Below are 24,361 nucleotides of genomic sequence, written 5' to 3'. Positions count from 1 at the left end.
TTACGACACTATAATATTTTAGACAATGCAGGAGCTATGGATGCCTTTCAGGTTTCACCATGTGAGCCAAAGTCTAATGGTGGGACCAAACAAGGGAAATATGTCTAGACAGCTGTCATATTTTTCTTTGTAACTTGTTAGCCACCTTAATACCTGAGTATTGAGCTCTCATTCTGATCCCTAAAAACCCAGTACTTTTGCTTAGCCTGGACAGGACCACACTTGCTGCTACCCACAATGTGCACTTCAAGCTACGGACCCTTCCTTCCTTGGACAGTCTTGGACATGAGCAGCATCAGATCAACCCCAATTCCCATGAAACTAGCATCCTCAACATATTCTCTAGTAGGGATGTGCTCCGCTTCTCTTCGGTTCAGAGAAGCAGGAGCAAGGTGGCCTAATTTGCCTCCGGAAAAGGCAGAGGCGAAGAGAGTCAGGGGGGCTGCGGCTCGAGGCGAAGAGGATTGCCTCAATCCAGAGCTTCGCCTGCAGGTAAGTGGGGGGAGGGGACTAATCTGGAGCTGTCGGTGCCGCCATCCATGCGGCGGCAGCGCCAGGTAAGGGAGCAGGGAGGAGGGACGCTTACCTTCCTCCATCGCAGGCTTCAATTGAGGCCCCGGTTGAAGCCGGAAGTGAAGGCCGAGGCCTCTTCCGGCTTCAACCGGGGCCTCAACTGAAGCCCGCGACGGAGGAAGGTAAGGGGGCAGGGGCGGGGGCCTGGCCTACCTGGCGCTGCCGGTGCTGCCATCCATGCGGCAGCGGCGCTAGGTAAGGGAGCAGGGAGGAGGGACGCTTACCTTCCTCCGTCGCGGGCTTCAATTGAGGCCCCGGTTGAAGCCGAAAGTGAAGGCTGAGGCCTCTTCTGGCTTCAACCGGGGCCTCAATTGAAGCCCGCGACGGAGGAAGGTAAGGGGGCGGGGTGGGTGGGTGGCTTATCTTGCGCCGCCGCCGCCGTCCATATAGTGACAGCGGTGAAGCCGGATCTCGCTCCGTGGAGCGGAGTGGGAGACAGGCGGAGCGGCGCGAAGAGGATCGGGCCCGATCTGGATTTTCCGGATGGGGCCACGAAGCAGATTGGGGGGTCCATGCACAACCCCTATTCTCTAGTATGCTAATGAAATGCCATCCGTTCTAGAGGTACCAAAGCAGACCATGAGGGCAGCAGCCATGAAATGTCTAGCCTGATAACATGGGTGGCAGCACCAAGAGAAGAACCTCTAAAGATGATCTTTGCAATGATATTCAAGCCATCTTTAAGATTAGAACCCTAGTTGTTTAGGGTTTTCAATACACAATATAGGAGTTGTGGAAGGATGCTCTTTCAGGCTTTCTGAAGTCTTATTCTTCTGTGAGATCTGAGTTTTTTTCCCCCCTCAGCCTTTGTCATGAGTGGGGAACCAGTCAGAACTCCGAAGGAGCTATCCAAGGTGCTGGATTCATTTTGAAGGTAGGGTTCAGAGCTTTGGATACCTCCTCTAGAGTTCTGACTGGTCTTGACTGAAATCCAGAATGGACCCACAGCCCCACTAAAATAGGAGCCACCCATCTCCACTGAGGAGCTAACTCTCTCTGTAGAGATCTGAAATAGGGCAGTGGATTTGGCTAACTTTGGGAAGTGTGTAAATTGTGCCAACCTCTATATATTACAACTCAAATATTACAAAACAATGTAAACCTCATAGAAGCACAGAACTGTAAATCTGGAAGGATGTTTGAAGAGCATCTCGCCCATGGGTGGGCGGAAAGCACATCTACAGATTTTCTAGGACTTCAAGTCCTGGTGTTCATGGCCATTGGCCATGCCAGCAGGGACTTCTAGGAATAGAAGTCTAAAATGCCTGGAGAGCTACCTTCTGCCCACCCCTGATCAAGTCCAAACCCCTGTTCAGTGAAGGCATCTTGCAACTACAGCAGCCCTGATCGATGACCACTTAGCCTCTGCTGAAATACCTCCAGCGAAGGAAAGGCCACCAGAAATCTTCTTCCAAAGGAAACCAAACCCAAGTAAGCACTGTGATTCTGAAGCTTCTCATCACTTGGAGAAATATGGGTACGGGGGCAGGGGGGAGTGTATTACCAGCTGAAAGACAACAGAAACAACCACCTATAAAATGGTACCTATAGAATGGCAAGGTATTATGTGTGCAGTATATTGAAAAAGGTTCTGGAGCATGCGTGAGAGTAGGGACACAATTAATGTGGCCACTACTGATTATCCCCAAAACTGTCCCTCATGAACTGGTCATGAGAGCAATCACACCATACCATAGAAGATTGGGGATGCCGCTGGACAAGGTGTCTTTTAGGGAATCTTCACCTTGACAGTCTCCCTAGGATGCTTTTGATGAACTACGGGGCCACCAGACCACAGTAGTTTGGGCCTACATGGGATCCCTCTCTCACTTGTGGCAATTCTTTGTTAACAACTGAAACAGATATAATTGATTCATACTTCTAAATCCCTGAGGTCACCTTACAGCTCCTAGTGCTGGGAACTAACCTTTAGGAGAGGCTGCTGCTCCCAGACTGTGGAATGGCCTGCCGGAGGAGATTCGTCAAATTATTTATTTATTTATTTATTTATTACATTTTTATACCTCACAATAGCCGAAGCTCTCTGGGCGGTTCACAAAAAGCTCTCTGGGCGGTTTAAGAAAGCTATAAAGACTGATCTCTTCCGGCAGGCCTATCCAGTGGAATTTTAGGATGCTTTTAGTATGTTTTTAGGAAGTTTTAACAATGTATACTGTGTTTTGATTAATATTTTATGTATTTTATACTTGCTGTTGTTCCCCACCTCGATCTGAATGGAGAGGCGGGTTAGAAATATTATTATTATTATTATTATTATTATTATTATTATTATTATTATTATTATTTCAACCTTCAATTATCGGGGGTGGGGGGACTGCTCAAAAACTGAGAAACAACCAATGATTGGTAGGGGGGAAGGGGATGGTGCCAGGGGAAGAGGGTGGCCTTGGGTAACACTGCAGGGCTGTATTTGGCCCTAGTCATGAGGTTCTATACAAACCGCCCAAATTATAAGAGCCTCAACCCAAATCTGAATTGAAATCTTAGGCCCTGTGTCCATTCCCTGATTTAACAAGGGGGTCATCTACACCAAGCAGGATATTCCACTATGAAAGCAGTATGAAAGCGGTATATTTAAAGGTAGGATCTACACTACTGCTTTATAGCAGCATTGAAGTGCACTGACAACTGTTGGTGTCCATTGACACCATATATCGCTTTCATACCACTTTCATAGTGTTATATCCCGCTTGCTGTAGGTGTGTCAATGGGCCCCAACAGTTGTCAGTGCACTTCAATACTGCTATAAAGCAGTAGTGTGGCTCCTGCCTTTTATATACCGCTTTCATAGTGGAATATTCTGCTTGGTGTAGATGAGGCCTAGGTTACCAACAGCCAGTCAGTGAACATAACTCCTTGAGGTTTAACAGTATGGAAGGAAAATATATTCTGAGTATCTTGTTAATTCAAATGGTATACGTTCTTCTTACTTGAGAGCTTGTGCATAATGTAGAAATGAACTGACCTCAGTAAAGTAGAAACATATTGTGCTACTTTCCACTTCTTGGCCTTTCCAGGGGCAAAGTGTTGTCTGTTTATTTATTTTATTACATTTATATACCGCCCCACAGCTGAAGCTTTCTGGGCAGTTTACAAAAGTTAAAAATAATGCATTAAAACAGGTGTACAAAAATTTAAAACCATCAAAAGCATAAATCAATATTGTTTTTATGCTTTTTAATTTTTATTTATCTATTTTTAATGTTTATTGTTTTTAAATTTTGTAAACCACCCAGAGAGCTTCAGCTATGGGGCAGTATATAAATGTAATAAATAAATAAACAAACAACACTGTTGAACTTGGTGTTGTCTGATTCTTCTATGGACGCTATTTCTGTGTGGTGTTTGAGCATAACGTAAGTGGTAGCCAAGAAAACCATTTATTTGTCAATGCTGGGTCTACAAGTGACAAAATCATCTGCTTGTTATATTAATCTGTTTTATTGTATTAATAATAATGAATTGAGTTTTGCAAGATACGGGTAAGAAAGAGTTAACTGGGCAGATTGGGGCTTGTGTGGGATTGGCTGTTTTAGTTCTTCCAGGGAGAAGGTGGGGGGGGGGAGAGTGAACTTTTTTTGTTTTGACAGTCAGCTTTGGGGAGTTAGGCGCTTGGAGTTTGACAGCGCACCATCATGGATTGGGACATAGGATTTAGAGGTGTAGAGAAGCAGGCTTCGGATAATTAACAACATCTTGTAATTAAGAAATTTTTATTTTATGTTTCTGAGTTAGATCCATTTGCCAGCTTGGACTTCATTTACACTACCTCATACATAAACACGTAATAGCCTGCACCCACTTCCCAAATTCAAAGTAACCGTAACAGTGATAAATTCAACACACTTGGGCCATAGCTAGACCTAAGGTTTATCCCTGGGTTGTCCTGGGGTCATCCCTGTTCATGTAAATGACACACAGGATATCCCGGGAGCAGGCAGGGATGACCCCAGGATGATCCCAGAATAAGCCTTAGGTCTAGCTAAGGCCTTGGTGTTAACTGTGGCTGGGTAAAAGCTTAGCTAAGTCAGTGGCTTCAGCTGGTTTGGTAGTGATGTCCCAGTCCTTAGGCTTATTATCATAGGCATGAATGGATAATAGCAGAAAGCCTAGGGAAAAGGAGGGGTAGACTTCACACTGTGCTTGTCCAAGGTGGAGCATACAAATAGGGTGACCATGTGGAAAAAGAGGTCAGGGCTTCTGTATCTTTAACCATTGTACAGAAAAGGAAATTTCAGCGGATGTCATTTGTATGCATGCAGCACCTGGTGAAATTCCCTCTTCATCACAACAGTTAAAGTTGTCGGAACCCTACTAGAGGGACCAGATACAAAAGAGGGCAGGGCTCCTGCAGCTTTAACTGTTGTGATAAAGAGGGAATTTCATTTGGTGCTGCATACATACAAATGACACCTGCTGAAATTCCCTTTTCTAGGCAACAGTTAAAGATACAGGTGCCCTGCCCTCCTTTCAATATGGTCACCCTAATACAAAAAAAAAAAAGAAATGAAGGAACCACAGCCCAGATCCTACAGAGTTGGTAAATGAACTATTGAAGCTTGTATTAAGGTGCCCATGTATCTTGTTCGCCACAATTGTAGAAACCCTCTCACTTATTGGCACCTGTAACATCCACCCCTGCCTTTCTCAGGCTTTCATCTGCTATCCCCTCACACCTGGGACGACAAGCCCAGGGAGCGGGACATGACTGCCAAGTCAGCTGTAGACACCAACCCGGCTAACCTGCTACCCCATCTCAATCAATGCCAAAAGTGTGTCGAAATTTCTTGTTTGGGGAAGTGGGTGCTGCCTGTAAAGTGCTATTGTTTGTTGTCAGTTTTCCACAACTCATATCATATTCTCCATCTGTCGTTGTGGTTTATCTGCTTTGGGAGAATGAGAATTTCACTTGCACTTTGTGCCTCCTTAGGGAGGATGTGTAGGGTGACCCTATGAAAAGGAGGACAGGGCTCCTGTATCTTTAATAGTTGCATAGAAAAGGGAATTTCAGCAGGTGTCAATTCTATAGAGAGAGAACCTGGTGGAATTCCCTCTTCATCACAACGGTTAAAGCTGCAGGAGCTATACTACAGTGACCAGATTTAAAAGAGGGCAGGGCACCTGCAGCTTTAACTGGTATGATGAAGAGGAAATTTCACCAGGTTCCCCATATGTACAAATGACACCTGCTGAAATTCCCTTTTCAATACAACTGTTAAAGATACAGGAGCCCTGTCCTCCTTTTCATATGGTCACCCTAAGGATGTGTCATTAAGGCTGGTGAGCCTTAACTCCCAATTTCCCAGCTTTTGGGTGCTTGGTTGAAAACTGTAGAGCCTTAACGTGGTTTTGTACATCGCTGAGTTTTTGTTTCATGAATATATAAGATGATGTTTCAGTGCTGTAGATGATACAATATTATTTACTTGGATGAATACTCAATAGCCTAAGCTTACCTCATTACTCCTCTAAATCCTCCCTCAAAATTAAAATGATGCTTCCCCAAACTTCAAACCCCATCCCTGTCAAACTAAACTGATTAAAACCAGGGGGGGAAATCCCTCTTCTCACCAAACTCACTCCCCCTCCCCTTAGGTAGAACTAAACTGGCCAATCACACACAAGACCCCTCCTCCTGCTACCCCCAGTTAACAGCTGCCTTAACACTATAAACCATTCCTGGGAAACGAAATCAATATTTATGCAAAACAAAAAACAAAACCAAAAAAAAACAGGTTAATCAAAGAAGCAAATGATTTTGTCACAACACCCATCACACCAGCGATAGGGGAGAAGGCTTTTAACAGATGATCTTCAAGTCATATCACATTGATGGAGGAATTGAAGCTTATGATTTTTAGGTTGTCTTAAGGTTTCGGCAGTTTAGGGCTGCCAGTACACAATATAAGAGTTTTGGAGAGAGGCTGTCACAGACCTTCCAAAGTCCTATGCCGCTGTGAGCTCAGTTTTTCCTCCCTCAGATGGAACATAGACCACGACAAGAACCATGACTTGATAAACTGAATGCAAGTTATCAAGACCATTCAGAATTTGTGATCAGCAGTTCTGTTTTGAGCACCTTGGCAACAGCAGCATGGACGTCCTTGTTCCGTAAGGTGTAGATGATGGGGTTGAGGAGAGGGGGGATCACTGAATAAAACATAGCAACATGTTTATCATGGCTGAGGTCTGTACCTGCCCGAGGCCTCATGTACAGGGCAATGAGGCACCCATAGAAGATGGTGACCACCATCAGGTGAGAGGCACATGTGGAGAAGGCCTTACTCCGGCCTGCACCTGAGCTCATACGCATGACGGTCATCAGAATGAGTCCATAAGAGATGAGGATAGCAGCCAGTGGGGCAAGTAGGATGACCACTCCTGCCCCTAAGATGATGGCCTCTGCGAAGCTAGTGTCAGCGCATGCTAGCCTAATCACCATGACATACTCACAGCTGAAGTGATTGATGGAGTTGGGACCGCAGAAAGGGAGCTGCATAATAAAGACTGTAATCATCCCAGAGAAGAGGAAGCCTCCTACCCATGAGACGGCAGCCAGAACCAAGCAGCGTCCCCTGCCCATGACCACAGCATACACCAAGGGACAGCAGATGGCCAGGTACCGGTCATAGGCCATGGCACCCAGCAGCAGCCCTTCAGTGCATGTCAGAGAGCATACAATAAACATCTGGAAAGTACAGTGCAAGAATGAGAGCCTTCCAGTCTTAGCTAGCAAGTGAGCCAACATCTGGGGCATGACACTGCTGGTAAAACACATCTCCAAGAGAGAGAGGTTGGTGAGGAAGAAATACATTGGGGTGTGGAGGCGGAAGTCGAGCCGGACCACCATGATAATGAATAGGTTGCTCACCATGGAGATCAGATAGGCAATCAGGATGACCACAAAGAGGGCGATCTGTGCCTTGCGGTGGCTGGTTAGTCCCATCAGGATGACCTGTGTGATGGTGGTGTAGTTCCCAGGCCCCAACGGGGGAAGTTAACAAAAAGCTTTACTTATGCCATAGTATTTATTTATTTATTTATTCATTGCATTTTTATACCACCCAATAACCGAAGCTCTCTGGGCGGTTCACGCAAGTTAAAACCATTCAAATTATTATTATTATTTATTTATTTATTTATATAGCACCATCAATGTACATGGTGCTGTACAGAGTAAAACAGTAAATAACAAGACCCCGCCGCATAGGCTTACATTCTAATAAAATCATAATAAAACAATAAGGAGGGGAAGAGAATGCACAAAACAGGCACAGGGGTAGGGTAAAACTAGCAGTATAAATAAAATATAAAACAAACAGTATAAAAACATGCTATATAAATACAATATGCAATATAAAAACACAATATAAAAACACAACCAGGATAAAATCAGCAGCAGTGCAAATATCCAATTTTAAAACACACATTTAAAACAGCAAAGTTAAAATTAAATTTATAAACTGTTAAAATACTGAGAGAATAAAAAGGTCTTCACCTGGCATCTGAAAGAATATAATGTAGATGCCAGGCGAACGTCCTTAGGGACCTCATTCCACAGCCGGGGTGCCACAGCAGAGAAGCCCCTCCTCCTGGTAGCCACTGCGCCCATAGTAGGTCCAATGGTCACAGAAAATATCTAAATCAACACAGGTTGGTTCCCCCCCCCCTTTCAGTTCATTCAAAGAATAACTACTTTTCTTCATTTATAAACATTCAACTTACCTGTTCTCAATTACAAGAGCCCACAACAGTTCACAGTCCTGTTAAACAACAACAAATTGCATTCCATAAAATAGAAGACATGTTCTATATATAAAAACAAACAAAAAAACCTTGGTAAAAAATAGGCCTACATGGACTTAACTCGGGGCTGGAGAGTCTTTTTTATGAAGGCCATTTCATGTACATGTACCTGGCGTGCAATAAGAACCATTTTCCTCCTGAAATGCAAAAGGATTCACAAAGCACATATACAGGGAATAGGAGCACAGAGGAAGGGGCTGGAACTGAGAAGAATTTAATTCCCCATATACACATATGGTGCAGTGTCTCGTCAGATGTTGCATGGCAATCTATCAGCCGTTTTCAAATTGTGTCTTCAAGGTAACCATTCCAGATTTGAATCATCTGCTCAGAGACCTCAGCAGGCCTGCCATAAAATTCCAGTCCATTTCAGAAAATTATGGTCAAGGGAGACTCTCTCTGCTCATGTGCTTTCTGTGGGTTCTTCTTTATTTTATGACTCTTAGATTAGCCAAGTTCTATTTGAGATCTTGGTGCCGTAATGAAGATTGTGTTTTGGTTCCCGCTTGGGATTCATCTCACGTCCCTATGGCAATTCTTTGTTTACATAAAAAACATATATAACTGATTAGTATTTCTAAACCCCTAAGGTTACTGTCGGTTCAGCAGGGTGATATGGAAACAATGGGTTTATTTATTTATTTATTTATTTATTTATTTATTGCATTTTTGTAATAAATGTAACAAAATATTTGGGTTGTAGCCAATGGCCTGATTCATCTAGTGAAAACCTTGTGAAAGCCCTATTGTCTGTCGGCCTTTCACAAGTGTCAAACCCAGTACTGATTCTGCTTGCACAAAACCCATTGCACAAGCATTTTCACCATTCATTCATTACAGAAGGTGTTGCTTGTGTAGTTGTTGTGTTCTTGTGATAGCCTGATCTATTCAGGCCCCAGTCAAAGTGGACTCTTTGAATTACCAAGATGTTTGGTTTTAAACAAAAATAGCTTCATGCAGCAAAAGGTAAAGCAAAAATCAGTTTAAACATTAAGTCTAGTCCCAGCAGGAGGTGGGCTTACACACAAGGCAAAGTCCATAAGGTGGTCCGAAAGTCCAGAAGCATACGCAGAGTTCACATCGTTGAGGAAACAGTCCGGGTCAAAGAATCACGGCAAGACAAGGCTCGGAGTGCTCAGATAAACTGACAAAGTATGCTGGCAAACGCTGCTACCTAAATACCAGCCTAATTGTTCACAGCTGATCCCTGATCGCTCGGCATTTATCTGCAATATGCCTAGACCTGCGCAGTGACCGCTTCTCAGCTCTGCACTGCTGAAATGCAGGTGCAGTTAAGTCCCCCTCTGCCACAGTACTGGCAGGAATGTCTGCCTGCTCATTCTCCAGCTGGCTAGTACCTGCCTCTGGATCAGTCAGGGGACCTTGTAAGCCAGAGCACCCTGCTGTAGAGGTTGTGGACTCAGGCTCTCCTCCTTCAACCTCCTCATCCCCAGAATCAAGCTCCTCCAACCCATGGTACCTTACAGGGACGATCTCGGGATAAACCTTACGTCTAGCTAAGGCCAACATGAATAGTGTGGAAGCATAAGGATACAGCCAGCCCTGGTTCAATGGACATAGGAATTCTGGGAAATGGCATCATATGAGTGTGCTGGGAATTCTGAGATAGAAAGCTCTAATCTCTCACAGAACTTGAGGTCCTTGCTTAGGACAGATGAACTGGTTTATCTTGTTAGTATACATATTTGGCTCCTGGCTGTATTCACATTCTCATTCTCTCTCTCTCTCTCTCTCTCTCTCTCTCTCTCTCTCTCTCTCTCTTATTATTATTATTATTATTATTATTATTATTATTATTATTATTTATTTATTTATTTATTATTTATTTATTTATATAGCACCATCAATGTACATGGTGCTGTACAGAGTAAAACAGTAAATAGCAAGGCCCTGCCGCATAGGCTTACAATCTAATAAAATCATAGTAAAACAATAAGGAGGGGAAGAGAATGCCAACAGGCACAGGGTAGGGTAAGCAGGCGCAGGGTAGGGTAAAACTAACAGTATAGTATATACTGTATATATAGTATCTCTCTCTCTCTCTCTCTCTCTCTCTCTCTCACACACACACACACACACACACACACACACACACGAGAGAGAGAGAGAGAGAGAGAGAGAGAGAGAGAGAGAGAGTTTCCTTACTATTGATTCAGTTCCTTAGTGCATTCAGCTGGCCAGAGGCTACCAAGGGTTAAGGTGCTGTCACAGAGCACTGAGAAAAAAGCTCATGGGACGTGCTCTTTGTGGCATGCTTGTGGTCACATGACATCTCCCATTTCCTTCCTCCTCCCTCCGGATCGCGAAACTGCCTGTGTTCTTTGCACTCTGCAAACATGTCCATTTGCAGAAAATTCCAGGGAAGGTATTTCATAGAGGAGGTGGGCGTGAAGCAGACCAGCAAGGAGGGATGGTAGCCAGAATTCTTGGGTTTCCAGTGTAGAGTGTGCTGAGTTGCACATAAAGAATTAGAGGTCTCTCACACACACACACATTCATGACAACTGAAAGAAGATGAAGTAAGATCTGCAAAGAGACAAGACTGGCATCTTGATCCACCTGTTCGCTCTCCTCCCCTGGCTCCTGCATCCAGCCCAAAATGGATATTGATGGTTACTTACAACGGATCGCGTACCGGGGGCCCACTCAGCCTTCCCTGGAGGTCTTGCGCCACCTGCACCGTTGCCACCTCCTCTCCGTGCCCTTTGAGAGCCTCAGCATCCACTCCGAGGAACCCATCAGCCTGGAACTGCCTCTTCTCTACGAAAAGATTGTCCGGCGCCACCGGGGCGGCTTCTGTTTTGAGCTGAACGGCCTTTTCCTGTGGCTACTGCAGGCCTTAGGTTTCGATGCCAGAGCCATGGCCGGGCGCGTCCGGAACCGCTTCACAGGCCGCTACGGGCCCCCGTTGGACCACATGGTGATCTTGGTGCACCTGGATGGGCGCCGTCTTCTCTGCGACGTCGGCTTTGGGGAAGGTTTCATGGAGCCACTAGAACTGAGGCAAGAGATAGAGCAGGTCCAGGAAAATGGTATTTTTTGGCTGAGCCTGAAAGGGGATGCCTGGGTCTTGGAGCGCCGGGAAGTTTCTGGAAAGGAGGGGAGGCCTCTATACAAGTTCACCCTTGATGAGAAGAAACTGGAGGATTTTGCTGGCATGTGCCTCTATCACCAGACTTCGCCCAGCTCCATCTTTGTGTGTAAATCATTCTGCTCCCTGCACCAAGAAGATGGTGGACGTCTGACCTACATGGGTTGGCGTTTCATTTCCACAAGAGGAGGGGAGCGTACAGAGACCGTCCTGCAAAGCGCTGAGATCCTGGCAGTACTCCGTGAGAAATTTGGGATCACATTGAACCCGTCCTTCAAGCCAAAGGATGAAGAAATCCTGCCGCCTCTTGAGGAAGATTGAGGGTTTGGGAATGCTTCTCACTTTAGGTATTTGTAGTGCAGGCATTGGGAAATGTGTGGTTTTCTAGTTGTTGTTGTTGGAGGTCAACACCCATCGTCCTTGATCATTAGCTATGCTGGCTAAGACTGATGGGAGTTGCAGTCCAACATCATCTGGAGTGCCACATTTCCCACCCCTGTTGTGAGATTCTGAGTTGGTCAAGATAACCTATCAACAGAGCTGGCCCTACCATGAGGCAGAGGGAGGTGGCTGCCTCAGACAACAGATGGCAGGGGTCATCATTGCCAACTCAACCAGGTCTGTCCATTCTTTCTTGACCATTACCATGGTGAAGGTAATTCTTACATGTCTCAAGGCAGCAGTTGGGCCATGCTGCTGGAATGATGTGGTTTGTAGTGGAGGATGAAAGAGTTATCCTGCTGCCCTCAAATGTAGGGTGACCAACTGTCAGGATTTCCCCGGATTTGTCCTGGTTTTTGTTCTTTCCATGGTGTCAGGGGGGATTTTCTATAATTTTCTATAATGTCCTGGAATGACACACCTTCCCCTTTAAGGCTGCCATTAGCATGGCAGGAGGGAATGACATGCTTTCTTGAGGCACATCATTCCCCCACCCCGAGCTCCAGTTGAGGTCTTAAAGGGGAAAGTGGGTCATTCGTGGACATTATAGAAAAGGCCCCAACTGGAGTGGATGGTGGTGGTGCAGAATGAAATCCTTTTCCCTCCTCCACTCCAATCAATTTCTTTAAGGTGGCGGGGGAATAACGTACTTTCTGCAGGACTCAGAAAGCTGCTTCCCCACACACACACTAGGTGTCCTCTTTTTTGGTTTCCCAAATATGGTCACCCTACTCAAATGCTTCCCATCATAACTACTGTTGAAGTAAAATTCTGGCTGGTCTGGGAACTGAAGCTAGTGTGGAATGAAGCAGCTCCTCTGTGTATCCCAAAATGAAGTTTGGGGTTCAAATGGGAATTGGAAGATTTGAGAGCCAGGTTGCCTTGTCAGCCACAGACAAGCAGGTGCCCAACAGAAACCCAAACTCTGTACAAAAAACAACAACTAAACCATGTGTGTTCCTCACAGTCTTCAGAGGTCTGGGAAAACGGGTTAAAGGAAAGTTCCACTGAGTCATACCAGCTCTATGCTGATAGCTACTCTCTACCATATGGACTGAGGAGATAAGATGTTCTACCTTATTCTCAAGAGAATTCAAGAGAGTAGTAGTATGTGGGAGAGAAGGGCCCATATATAGGAATTTATTCTTTGGAAGGCCTAGGGCGAAGCAGACCTGGTTAGAAGGGGAGGAGCCAAACCCAGGAGGAATAAACAGACTGTTTTGATCTAAAATCCAGAATTTCTACAATGTGCAACTACCTGGTGTAAAAGTGGTAAGTATCAGGAATAGAGGGGAGGGGGTGGAACCTGATATAATATGGGGAAGGGGGGTTAGGGAGAACAATGTGAGTCATTGGCAAACCAGAGGTGGGGCTAGGAAACTATAAAGTTGCCCCCTTTTCTTTCTGGGAGGGCTCCTATGCTTTTGATAACCCCATGCCATGCAAGAGGTGGAATTTTCCCAGTCACTGTTTCTCCCTGATGGGCAAATGGTACACCTGTTTCAATTTCAGCCAGGCATGTGGCTGTTAAAGGCATAGGAAGAATGCCACAAAAGAAAAGTGGTCCTCTCTGGGATGAGGTTACTAAGCCCTTAATTGGCATAATGAGAGATGCAGTGTCCTTAATGTGTTTGAAGTCAGTGCTAGAGCGCAGGAAATGCTTATTTCATGCCAAGTCTGGGTCTGTTTGGAGTAAGAGGAAGGTGAGGGCACTTAAATACGGTGTATTGGTCCCCAAAGGAATGGATGTAGGTTAAATGGTGTGTGGTTTTGTGCGGGGAGATAGTTAAGGTAAGAGCATGCAAGCTTTCTGATTTCACAAAACTCTTTATTGTGCAGAATGGTAAGGTTAAAATATTTCCAGTATACACAGGACAGGTTGGATTACAACACTGGATCCATTAACAGATATTATACACCGCCAATCTCCATCTCTCTCACACACACACATATTAGCCTTAGCTAGACCTAAGGTTTATCCCCGGGTCGTCCCTGCCTGCTCCCGGTATATCCTGTGTGTCATTTACATGAACAGGGATGACCCCGGGATGATCCGGGATAAACCTTAGGTCTAGCTAAGGTCACACTCACACACAGCATTTGCAAATAGTGTCAGAGACTCTTGATTTAAATATTAATACATTGGATATAAAAAATGTGATTAATTTGCTTATGAGTTTTGTGAAAGTAATGTGTTTCTTTGTAAGAGATGTGTGTCAGAAGAACTCATTTTAAGGAGGGTTGGCGGGGGGGGGGAGAGAATTTGTGAAAAAGTGGACAGATCCCTCTGTCATTCTCCATCTCCGTTTTGCCACATCTGCTCCACACAGGCCTTCGTTGTGATGGTTCTGCAGAAGGAAGTCCCCAATGTCCACATTTTCAGCACCAGGGCCGGAGATGTGATCGTTCGCCCTGACCTGAACTGCTACCTACTCCTCCCCAGTTTACCAACCTCACCCTGTGCTGACCTGTGCCCCCTGCACCCTTCCCTCCGTGATGGCGAACACTATTTCGGCTCCCATTGGCACGACTCCATTTATGTCATAAGAGGAAACAAGCTCCTGGAAGCTCAAGACCTGAATTCAGAGCCCAGTGGACAACCACATCTTCTACACCCTAGCTGCTGCGGTGGGCAACATTATTTTGCTGTTGCCGGTGGCTCCTTTGGCATAATCCTGAGTCCAGGCACTGTGACGGCCGTGAAAGACTTGACCACAGGGGAACCAGATCCAGTCGTGGATCCAGGACAACATTCGTGGTCCAAAGAGAAAATGGGAAGCAGCCGTAGTTATCTCTATTGGCAGCTATGGGATAACTTCAGCGGAGAATTCTTCTCTTTTCACCCCAACATCCTCAACTTTTTGCCCGGGGGTCTGGGCCTCATCCGAGGACCTGCATTTGGGGCTTGGGAGTTGCTGATCATCTTCCACAACTACTCCGACAGTCCTGCCACCAAGATACAGAGAGTATTCCGGAAGGTGGGCTGTGCCAAGGACAAGCTGGCTGATGTTGGGAACAGCTGGACGGTGTCTCTGTCAGATACTCCCGCGCCAGGCTCCATCGCCGTGGCAATAGCCAAGGCCCAATTTGCATTACCGACCCAATATGGGGGCATGGGTCGAAACACAGAGCAGGAAGAATGGGAAGATGCCCGTGAGGAAGAGAAGACCCTGCAATTCACGCTGCAGCCTGAAGAAGCAGCTTATGTGTGGCAGTACCATCTAGGCCTGGGGAAAGAAGCCATCTTGTTTTGCAGGGGAATTAAAGTCACTCACAGCAGCGACCCGCCCTCGGAGATCCCCCTGCCTTCTTCATCCTAAATTTTAATCCACTCCATCATTTGCTTCCCTTTCCCTCAGTGGAACATCAGTGCTCAAAGATTTCTTGGGGAAGCTGTGTGCATGTTTGTGTGTGTGGCTGTGTAAACGGGAGCTTAATAAAACACTAAAAATGCTTTAAAAATACTTGTAATTTTTGTTTGAATTGGGGGCTCATTGGCGACAAATCAGGTGAGAATCTCTTGTAATTCTTCTGCGGTAACTTGTTTTGAGAAATCCCCCACACACAAACAATGCAGTAAAATAAGAGCTGCAGGGTTGTGGTTTTTTTAAGGAAAACAAACATGGTTCTCTCTCTGTATCAAGGCTGCAAGGCAGGTGAGCATCCAAGATGAAGACAAAAAGAGAGAATAGTCTCAGGATGCTATAAACAAATTTACGGGAGAAAAATCCAGATCAGGCCAAAACATGTTGGGCTTTTTGTGTCTATTTCTATTTTACCATAGCAGGAGTGGATATAAAAATTGCTGACTGCTTTATGGAGGGTTGTTGTGCATGAGGCTGTCTCTCTTACAGCCTTAGAGTTATGGTTTCTAAGGCTGGAAGACAGCAGCCTCCATGAGCACGACATGGAAACATTTTTACTCAGGATGGCTGGGTATGATCCTGCCAAAGCATTGTTGCATAAACAAATGCATCAGAATGATGTAGCAGAATCCCAGGGTGGTAGCATGGACTGTACCAATTCAGACTGCAGGTGTGGAATTTAATTTTTTTAGATGCTTTGCCATGTATACAAAACAAAATCCCACAACTTCCCTGCAGGTAGAAAGCCAGCACATCAGGGGAAAGCCCTTGCTAGATTTCTATCTGCAGGTTTTGTTTTGTGTTTTTACGCAGAGGAAAACATTCATTTGCAGCCTAAAGTGATAACAGTCAGTTCTACTACCTCAAGACTCTACCACTTTGTTATGTCTCATGTGCAAATTATGATGGAGGGGGGGAGGGTGTGGGTGTGTGAAAAGAGGAGTGCTCAGGCGAGTGGAGTGGAGAGGGAGGGAATCACCTCCTGAACACCAATGTGAGAGGCAACATGGCAGAGTGGATAGATTGCTGGACTCTGCCTGGTAAGAACTGAGTTCTAATCCTTCCTCAGCCATTCTGTTCCTATTAGCGCCCCCCACCCCAGTTGATTAGCGTGTCTTCTGAACTCAGAACTCAGTCTCTATGTCCACCTCACAGGGTTGTTATTAGGGAGAATACAACACCTGCTCTGAGCTCATGGGGAGACGGTTGAAATTAAATATATTTTCTGCCGTGGTAAATGACAGAAATGGAGAGAATGCTGACTTTCACTGGTACTTCTTCAGAACCCCAGCCACATAACACAGAGTTGCCACCTGTTCTGCATGAAACGCATAAATACAACGGAAAAACACACACACCTTACTGCCTCTACTTGGGCGTGGGGACAAGAGAATGCGCCAGGCACAGACGCTGTGCCCCCCGCCCCCAAAATACAAATAGGTGTGAGAGGGACGAATCCCGCTACACGAACAACCAGTCTCCTTGCAAGACGAACGACACGCCGTTTCCGCAGCTCCAAGATGGGAGGCGTGCGTAGGGTTACCAACTTTCCTTGCACGCCCCTGCGCCTGTGCACGGTCCCTGGAGCCAGGCCACCCTCCGCGCCCCGAAAAGCTTCGCCGAGCCCTGACGCCAAAGCCCGGGGAGCGGCAGGCGTCCTTGGCCCAACTGTGGACGCCTGACAACCCCAAAGGCATGAACGTCGGAACAGGGCTGGTTCTTCGCCCTCTCCACTCCGCATGTGATGCCAAAAGCGAGGCAGAAACGCCGCCGCCTCCTCGTTCCGCCACCCCGCGGTGGCTCCGTTCTTCGCAGCTGCTTCCAGCCGGCTTCTTCCCCGCCCCGTGTGGGCTTTGGGTCTCCTCCCTCTCGGTAAGGAGGAGCCGACTAGGGCCGCCCGTTCTTCGCCAGCCTCTGCCCGGAAGCCTCTTGGGCGCTTCCGCACTCCGCTGCGCACCCCGGGGCGGACAGAGCCTTCAGCCGAGGTGAGGACCGCAGCTGCGCGCCCCTCCCTCTCCTCCCTCCGCATTGAGCTCGGTTGTTTCCGTTGGCTTGCAGAACCCCCCTGGCCAGCATCTGTCTGCAACCCCTTATTCCTGATCTGTTCCCCCCCCGGAGGGAGAGAAGTTAGGGGGTGCTACGGGGTGGGGGGCTAGACAGTGCATTAGGGAAAATATATTTCAGTTTAGCAAATAATCCATGGTATTGGGGTGGGGGAGATAGAGAAAGCGGAGACCCAGGAGTTCCCCCCCCAAAAAAAAACCCCATTGCCCTGGGGCTCATTTTTCTCTGAAAACGTAGGGAAGGAAGGGGGCTGTACTTGTTTAATGATGGGGGAGGGGGGAGCAAGCAGTCTGCACCTGCTCAAAGGTGCTGTCGTTTCCGCATGTATTTTGAAAGCCTTGAGAGAATAAGGCTCTGCAGCTCAAGACTTCAGAATTACACCTTCGATAGCATGCCCGGACTCCTGGGTTCCTGCTTCAACTGCACCTGCAGGAAATGGCTCCCCCTTTCCCAAGGAATAGAACCAAAGGCCCGTCACAGCTTCATGGCCTCCGCTGTTGCCTTGCACATCAGAAATGCCACTAGATTTTGGATCCGGATGTCCTGGTTTCCACAGCTTAGAACCATTCTCTCAAGTTTTCCTATTATTATTAGCATCATCACCATCTGGGTCTGGATGGCCCGGCTTTCAGTTTAGAACCATTCTCTCCCTCAAGTTTTCCTTCTATTATTACTTAGAATCATTCCCTCCCCCAACCTTTACTACTACTACTACTACTACTACTATTATTATTATTATTATTATTATTGCTGCTGTTGTTATTATGGCTTTTGTACAGAGCACGAAGAAGTTCAGTAAGGTGATGCAGCTCCCCCATCCACCCTGAAACACAATAGCTTTTCCTCTTGAATGTCTATTTCTTGGGCCAAATCCAGTAATAGGAAACTTGGCTCTCTCAGCCTTTCCCATCCATTGACCGCTCCTCTTCCCAAGTAGGGCAGCCCCCAAGATGGCTGAGTCACAGACTCTTTCTTCTCGCCCTCTGCAGCCTTCTGCTATTATTATTATTATTTATTTATATAGCACCATCAATGTACATGGTGCTGTACAGCGTAAAACAGTAAATAGCAAGACCCTGCCGCATAGGCTTACATTCTAATAAAATCATAGTAAAGCAATAAGGAGGGGAAGAGAATGCATACAGGCGCTGGGTAGGGTAAACAGGCACAGGGTAGGGTAAAACTAACAGTATTAAGTCCAAACAACATCAGGTTTTTAAAGCTTTAGGAAAAAGAAAAGTTTTTAGCTGAGCTTTAAAAGCTGCGATTGAGCTTGTAGATCTCAGATGTTCTGGAAGAGCGTTCCAGGCGTAAGGGGCAGCAGAAGAAAATGGACGAAGCCGAGCAAGGGAAGGAGAGACCCTTGGGCAGGCGAGAAACATGGCATCAGAGGAGCGAAGAGCACGAGCGGGGCAATAGTGTGAGAGGAGAGAGGATAGAGATTATGGAGCTGAGATTATGAGAGGGGGGTTCAACAGCTATAGAAGCTTCCAGAAGAGAGCTAGCTAGGAGGCGGCTAGGCCTTAACGCCTTTTTTGGCTACTATCTCTTCCGTCAGCCCTCAATTTTTGAGCCACCAAGCCGAATGAGGCCGTCGGCCACATGTTGTGGGGTCTGCCGGGTATTTTGCAATCTCTCCCATGCCCCTTATAGCCATAGCTATAGGAAAAGGCAGGTCTACCCAGCTTTGAATGAGCCAGTTACATGCCCAATGGCTTGTAAGTCGCTCAGGCCTGCCTGATGGCTACCCGGGAGGGACAGGGATTTGACTCAGCCAAGTTCATGACTGTAGCCATGTGTGTTTGTGTGGTTATGGGGGTCCCACCCTCCTCAAGAATTTTCCAGACCCTTCTCCTGAATGTTAAAGTTATTTCATTTATTGTGGCAGTAATGAAGAAAACTGCATGCTGCAGTGTCCTACCCAGTTGCTGAGCAAGCTAGAAACCGGCTCCCGCCTTGTAGTTTTACGGCCAATGAAAAAACTGAGGTAACTGAGATGCCAAAAGGCCTGTTTTTAAATGTGACAAGATTAAATTTATTGTTCACATTTAATACAATAAAGTCACTTTAAAAATGATTAGCTACCTCTACTTAGTTCTGACTGTTCTGCAACAATTTCCCCTGCCTGTGGTGTATCCTTTAGGCCAGCCTTCCTCAACCTGGGGCACTCCAGATGTGTTGGACTGCATCTCCCAGAATGCCCCAGCCAGCTGGCTGGGGCATTCTGGGAGATGCAGTCCAACACATCTGGAGCGCCCCAGGTTGAGGAAGGCTGCTTTAGGCCAAGGGATCAAAACTTTTTTGTCTAATGGGCTGCATTGGCACCTCAGAAGCACATTGGGGGCCACGCTCCAACGGTGGGTGGGATCATAGTCCAAAGTGAGTGGTGACACCCCATTCACTCGTATACCCGACTCACCATTCATACCCACATGTGCTCTCTTCCTCCATGGACAGATCACTCTGTTTTCTCCCTGCACAGAGAAAGCAGCTGTCAGCGGAGAATACAGGGTGATCTGGTGATGTAGGAAGAAACCCAGTTTCTTTCCTCCATTGGCAAGTTGCAGTTCGCTTCTCAGAGGGGTAGGGAATTGCTGGTTCAGATGGCCAGGCGTAAACTGTCCGCTAACTGGAGATTCCCCATCCTGACCAAGTTGCAAGGGTGGGGGGGGCTTATAGGATTTCTATCAGCAGATATATTTCAAAAGGTAGAATGTACTTCTAAATCTGGTCTTGTGCTCGTCACCCCCAGATGCCGCAATCGCAACACCTGGAGAGCCGTTCCAGATCAAATGCCACTGGCAGAACTTCAGGATCACCTCAGAGCCCAATTAGGTCATTCAAACAGTCAGCAGGGACTCATTGAATGATACGGAGTGATGAATACGCATGTTTTCATTAGACTTGAAGGCAGGGCACTGTATGCTGAAATCCCACATGTATGCAAAAGCCCACATGCATGCAAAAGCCCACATGCATGCAAAAGCCCTTACAATGCAGGATCACGCACAGAACCATATAACATCTTAATTAAAAAAAAAAAAATGTTCAAGTTTCTAACTCTCTCCAGTGTTTGCAGGTCCCCTTGAAAGTGCCTGAGCTGAAATCGCAAATGCCTGACGGGTGATAGACTGAAATGTTCCTTAGCCCTAGGCGGGACATTAAGTGTTCTAGCATAGCGCCTTGTAGCAAAAACAATCACTCATGCTGAGTGGAAGAAAGTGGAAGGCACATGTGAAACAACATAATATAGAAACCTGCCTATTTGACATAATACATACTAATCCAACCAGTTTGCCTTCCAGGGTTCCAAGAAGGCCACGTCCACTTTACCCAACAACAATTCAACCTTCTAAATGGTGAAAATGCCTCTCCTAGAGTTTAGTTACTGGCACGAAGAGCTTTCAGCTAAAATATGCTGGTGGTTTTTGGCCCTGTCACTTTTGGCTTCAGCCCAGCCCACCACTGGAATGTGGTCAAGGAGGCCTTTTCAGAAATGGAATCCGGCCCATGGGCTAAAAGAAGTTCTGCACCCCCAATATACAGGCTGAGCAATAGGCTGCCCTTGCTGCAAAATGTGAATCACATTGAGACAGAACACTGACATTTATAGACTGCAGGAGGGACACTTGGAAGGCCACTTCCGTCCCTCTGTACACCGAAGAGTCTCCGCTGGCAGTTTTATCTCCCCACCCCCACCTCCACCCCTCCCCGGCAACCCTCAACTTTACAACAAAGATGCTTTTGGTTAAATTCCTGCTGCTTCCGAGTGAAGTATGAAGTGTTGGTTATTACCTTTAAAGCCCTACAGGGTTTGGGTCCAGGCTACCTGCGGGATCACCTTCTCCCATACAATCCACCCCGCACACTCAGGTCCTCTGGGAAAAATCTACTTCAGCTAGCAAAATCTAGATTAACAACTGTTACCCAGAGGACCTTCTCTTCTGCTGCTCCCAAACTGTGGAATGGCCTACCGGAGGGGACTCATCAACTATATAGTCTACTAGCATTCAAGAAAGCTATAAAGACTGATCTCTTCCGACAGGCCTGTCCAGTGGACTTTTAAGATGTTTGGGGATGTTTTTAACAATGTCTATTATATTTTAATTCAGTTTTATGTATTTTATTGTTTATTGATCAGAATGGAGAGGCGGGTAAGAAATGTTGTTGTTGTTATTTTTTGAAGATGAGTAAGACCAAATGGTCCAAATAGTCCAAGAACAGGTTTACCAGGGCGGGTAATCAGATGCCTTTGGGGATCCTACAAATGGGGCCCGATGGCAGGAGCCCCTGTTCATTGTTCCTCCCAAACAATTAGTTTATTGCCTCTGAACCCAGAGGTTTTGTTAAGCCCACGGGTGGGCTGCTTGTGGCCTACAACTCCCATGATTCCTCTGTATCGTTGTGCTGGCTAGGGCTGATGGGAGCTGTGGGCCAAACCAGCTAGGCAGCCACAAGTTACCCACCCCTGTGTTAATCTATCACAGCTAGCACTGTGTTAGTAAGCATCTTTTGCTGTGTGTCTCCCACCCGTAGGCCTCCATGGCTGCCATCGTCCCCCATTCGGACTCCTCTGGCACGGACGTCTTCGCCACTCGCCACGGTTCCTTCATTGTCCGCTCAGACCTGGGTTGCTTCCTTCAAGCTCTCGACTTCTGCTCTGGGCAGGCCCTCAAGGTGTGGGATCTGCACCCTGCCTGCCGTGGCGGGGACCACTACGTGGGAGACCCCACCGGGTCCGCTGTCTATCTCCTCCGTGGGGACTCGTTCTGCAAAGTGCCGGACTTGAGCTCCGAGCCTCCTTCCAGTACCCTTACACTGCACCCCAGCTGCCAAGGAGGTGACCATTATGCCTCCTGTGAGGGTCGTTTCTTTGTCTTCTTCCTGACGCGTGGTGTAGTCCTCTCCGTGGCCGATCTGGCCACTGGGGCCACGGCTAAGGAAGCTTCCTTGGAGCCCTCAATCCTCGATGGACTGTACTACTACGGTGCCGATGCCACCCATCTCACCTGCTTGAAGATGGACGAAGAAAACGGTCTTCGCGGCCATCGCTTTTCTACAACAGGACACTCAGAGGTCTTCTCTGTCCACCCTGATGTTGTCTCTTTCCTCCCCGGTGGTCTTTCGATCACCTATGGGCCTGCCTTTGGGGCATGGGAGTGTCTTAAGCTCATCTCCAATGCCACAGATTTGCCAATGCCCAGCAACCACGAAATCACCCGCAAAGTCGGGTACTCCAAGTTGATGTGGACCCAGAAATATCCCGTCTCCGGATCGGTAGATTCCGAGGCCTTGGCCATCTCCCTTCTGCAGCGCCAGTTTTTCCTCCCCACCACTAATGGTGGGATGGGACTTCGGACAGAACAGGAGGAGTGGGAAGAGGTAGCGGAAGAAGGGGAGTCTTTGCGGGTGATCTTGCAACCCAGGCAGAAGCTCTACTGGTGGCACTACCAGCTGGGGTTAGGCAAAGAGCCCATCTTGTTCTGCCGGTCGCTCAAGGTCACCCGCAGCCCTTCCCCACCTACCCACATACCTCTGCCCCTGGCTGATTCTTGATCCTAGGACTAAATGACAGAAGAGTGAACCTTTATTTCTTGGGAGCAGGGGTGAAAATAAAAGAGATGAACTTCCCCTACTCTTGGTCCAGTGTTGTTAGCATTTCACCAAACTGGTAATTGTCTTTCTCCCATGTAGAAGAGCCATAGGTCACCAAGGAGTGATCTAGTGGACATCCATGAAATCTCTACAGATCATACAATGTCGCAAGGGTGGACAACTTCTTTCAGCCCGGATTCCATTTCGTGGAAGCTCTTGGGGGCTACATCCCAATTATGGGCAAGGCAAAAGGGCCAGGGGCTAAAAATGCCAGCCTATTTTAGATAAAAGTTCTTACTGCCAGTAACTCAGCGCTAGGAGAGGCAGTTCAGGCTGTTAGAATAGGGAAAACTTGCACAAAAGCTTGAACTACCAAACAATTGAAGGTTACGGTGGGGGAGGGGGCAGACGTGGTCATCTGGTGAATTCCGGAGGACTGGATTTGGCACCCATTCCTGAAGTTCCCCACCCTTACAATATAGTAGTAGTAGTAATAATAATACCATGCAATTGACTAGACATCATTTATATACAAAAAACACACTTACCTCATCGACATAGCAATACCTAATGACAAAAGTTGCAATACCTAATGAAAAAAAACGTTGTAGAAATGGAAAAGGAAAAGAGAGTTCTTTATGGAAGTTAAAGAACTATGGCAACAGGAAAAGGTCACAATTATTCCGTTAGTCACGGGCATCACATCAAAAAACCGCACCGAAAACCTTCAGAAACTGGGCCTACCAAAATACCTCCACACCAACATCCAGAAAGCAGTCATACTTAAAACATGCTCAATTGTCAGAAAATGCCTGAACCAGTAAAAGACAGCATGACTTGGCAAAGCCTATCATGTCCGTCCCGAAAAACCACCACGAGTGAGAAAAGAGATAATGATGATGGCTTGGATCCAGAGATGTACGTCAGAGGTGTTTCTGGATCCAATTCAATAAATGCAGCAATTTCTTTTCAGCACCCATCTTATGCAGATATAGCCCTTTTAACACTTGGTTTTGTTGTTCCGCAAAGGGCGGAAAAGTTAGAGATTGAAACCAGCTACCATGCCCTGTCCACAAGGAAAGCTGGGGAGGGGGGCGGCGGCAAGGAACTGTATTTTGCAGCACCTGCTAGGGCTGACATCTCTCTTGCACACTTCATGGGAGGATTGCTATTGTAGCACTTTGGAGGGCTGGGATCATTCTCTTTTAAAAGCTGGTGACTCAGCGTGGGTGGAGGTGGCAGAAGGAGGAATGGATTGCCTTAATACAGGGCAGGCAAAGGGCTACCCAGAATTAGTTGGATGTAGTCCCTCAGGCATTTAGAAATTCTAGAATGTTCCTTCCACACTCTTGTTCACTGTCATTTGAGGGCCGCAATATCTACT

The 24,361-nt window shown here is 46.8% G+C and overlaps 4 protein-coding genes across 4 annotated transcripts; 3 read left to right on the top strand and 1 right to left on the bottom strand.

The window, feature by feature from the left end:
- Window positions 1-6,628: 6,628 nt before the first annotated feature.
- Window positions 6,629-7,540, bottom strand: LOC134405735 (olfactory receptor-like protein OLF3). The gene has a single exon (XM_063136985.1). It carries the CDS (start codon window positions 7,538-7,540, stop codon window positions 6,629-6,631), a length of 912 nt encoding a protein of 303 aa, XP_062993055.1.
- A 3,124-nt stretch (window positions 7,541-10,664) lies between these two features.
- Window positions 10,665-12,325, top strand: LOC134406288 (arylamine N-acetyltransferase, pineal gland isozyme NAT-10-like). Its single transcript, XM_063137636.1, has one exon. It carries the CDS (start codon window positions 11,021-11,023, stop codon window positions 11,831-11,833), a length of 813 nt encoding a protein of 270 aa, XP_062993706.1. The 5' UTR covers window positions 10,665-11,020; the 3' UTR covers window positions 11,834-12,325.
- Window positions 12,326-12,602: 277 nt separating this feature from the next.
- LOC134406551 (uncharacterized) lies at window positions 12,603-15,415 on the top strand. Its single transcript, XM_063138027.1, has 2 exons — window positions 12,603-13,225; window positions 14,284-15,415. Exon 2 carries the CDS (start codon window positions 14,296-14,298, stop codon window positions 15,271-15,273), a length of 978 nt encoding a protein of 325 aa, XP_062994097.1. The 5' UTR covers window positions 12,603-13,225; window positions 14,284-14,295; the 3' UTR covers window positions 15,274-15,415.
- Window positions 15,416-17,105: 1,690 nt separating this feature from the next.
- Window positions 17,106-23,871, top strand: LOC134406517 (uncharacterized). The gene is made up of 2 exons (XM_063137979.1): window positions 17,106-17,303; window positions 21,919-23,871. The coding sequence occupies exon 2, from the start codon at window positions 21,925-21,927 to the stop codon at window positions 22,936-22,938; it is 1,014 nt and encodes a 337-aa protein (XP_062994049.1). The 5' UTR covers window positions 17,106-17,303; window positions 21,919-21,924; the 3' UTR covers window positions 22,939-23,871.
- Window positions 23,872-24,361: the final 490 nt, after the last annotated feature.

Source organism: Elgaria multicarinata, chromosome 11 (genome assembly GCF_023053635.1).
Source record: "Elgaria multicarinata webbii isolate HBS135686 ecotype San Diego chromosome 11, rElgMul1.1.pri, whole genome shotgun sequence".
In the NCBI taxonomy this organism is placed as follows: domain Eukaryota; kingdom Metazoa; phylum Chordata; class Lepidosauria; order Squamata; family Anguidae; genus Elgaria; species Elgaria multicarinata.
This window is presented reverse-complemented; position numbering and strand designations above follow the sequence as displayed.

Excerpts from the sequence above, each read along its gene's own strand:
- LOC134405735 (XM_063136985.1), bottom strand. The coding sequence starts at position 7,540 with ATGGGACTAACCAGCCACCGCAAGGCACAGATCGCCCTCTTTGTGGTC.
- LOC134406288 (XM_063137636.1), top strand. The coding sequence starts at position 11,021 with ATGGATATTGATGGTTACTTACAACGGATCGCGTACCGGGGGCCCACT.
- LOC134406551 (XM_063138027.1), top strand. The coding sequence starts at position 14,296 with ATGGTTCTGCAGAAGGAAGTCCCCAATGTCCACATTTTCAGCACCAGG.
- LOC134406517 (XM_063137979.1), top strand. The coding sequence starts at position 21,925 with ATGGCTGCCATCGTCCCCCATTCGGACTCCTCTGGCACGGACGTCTTC.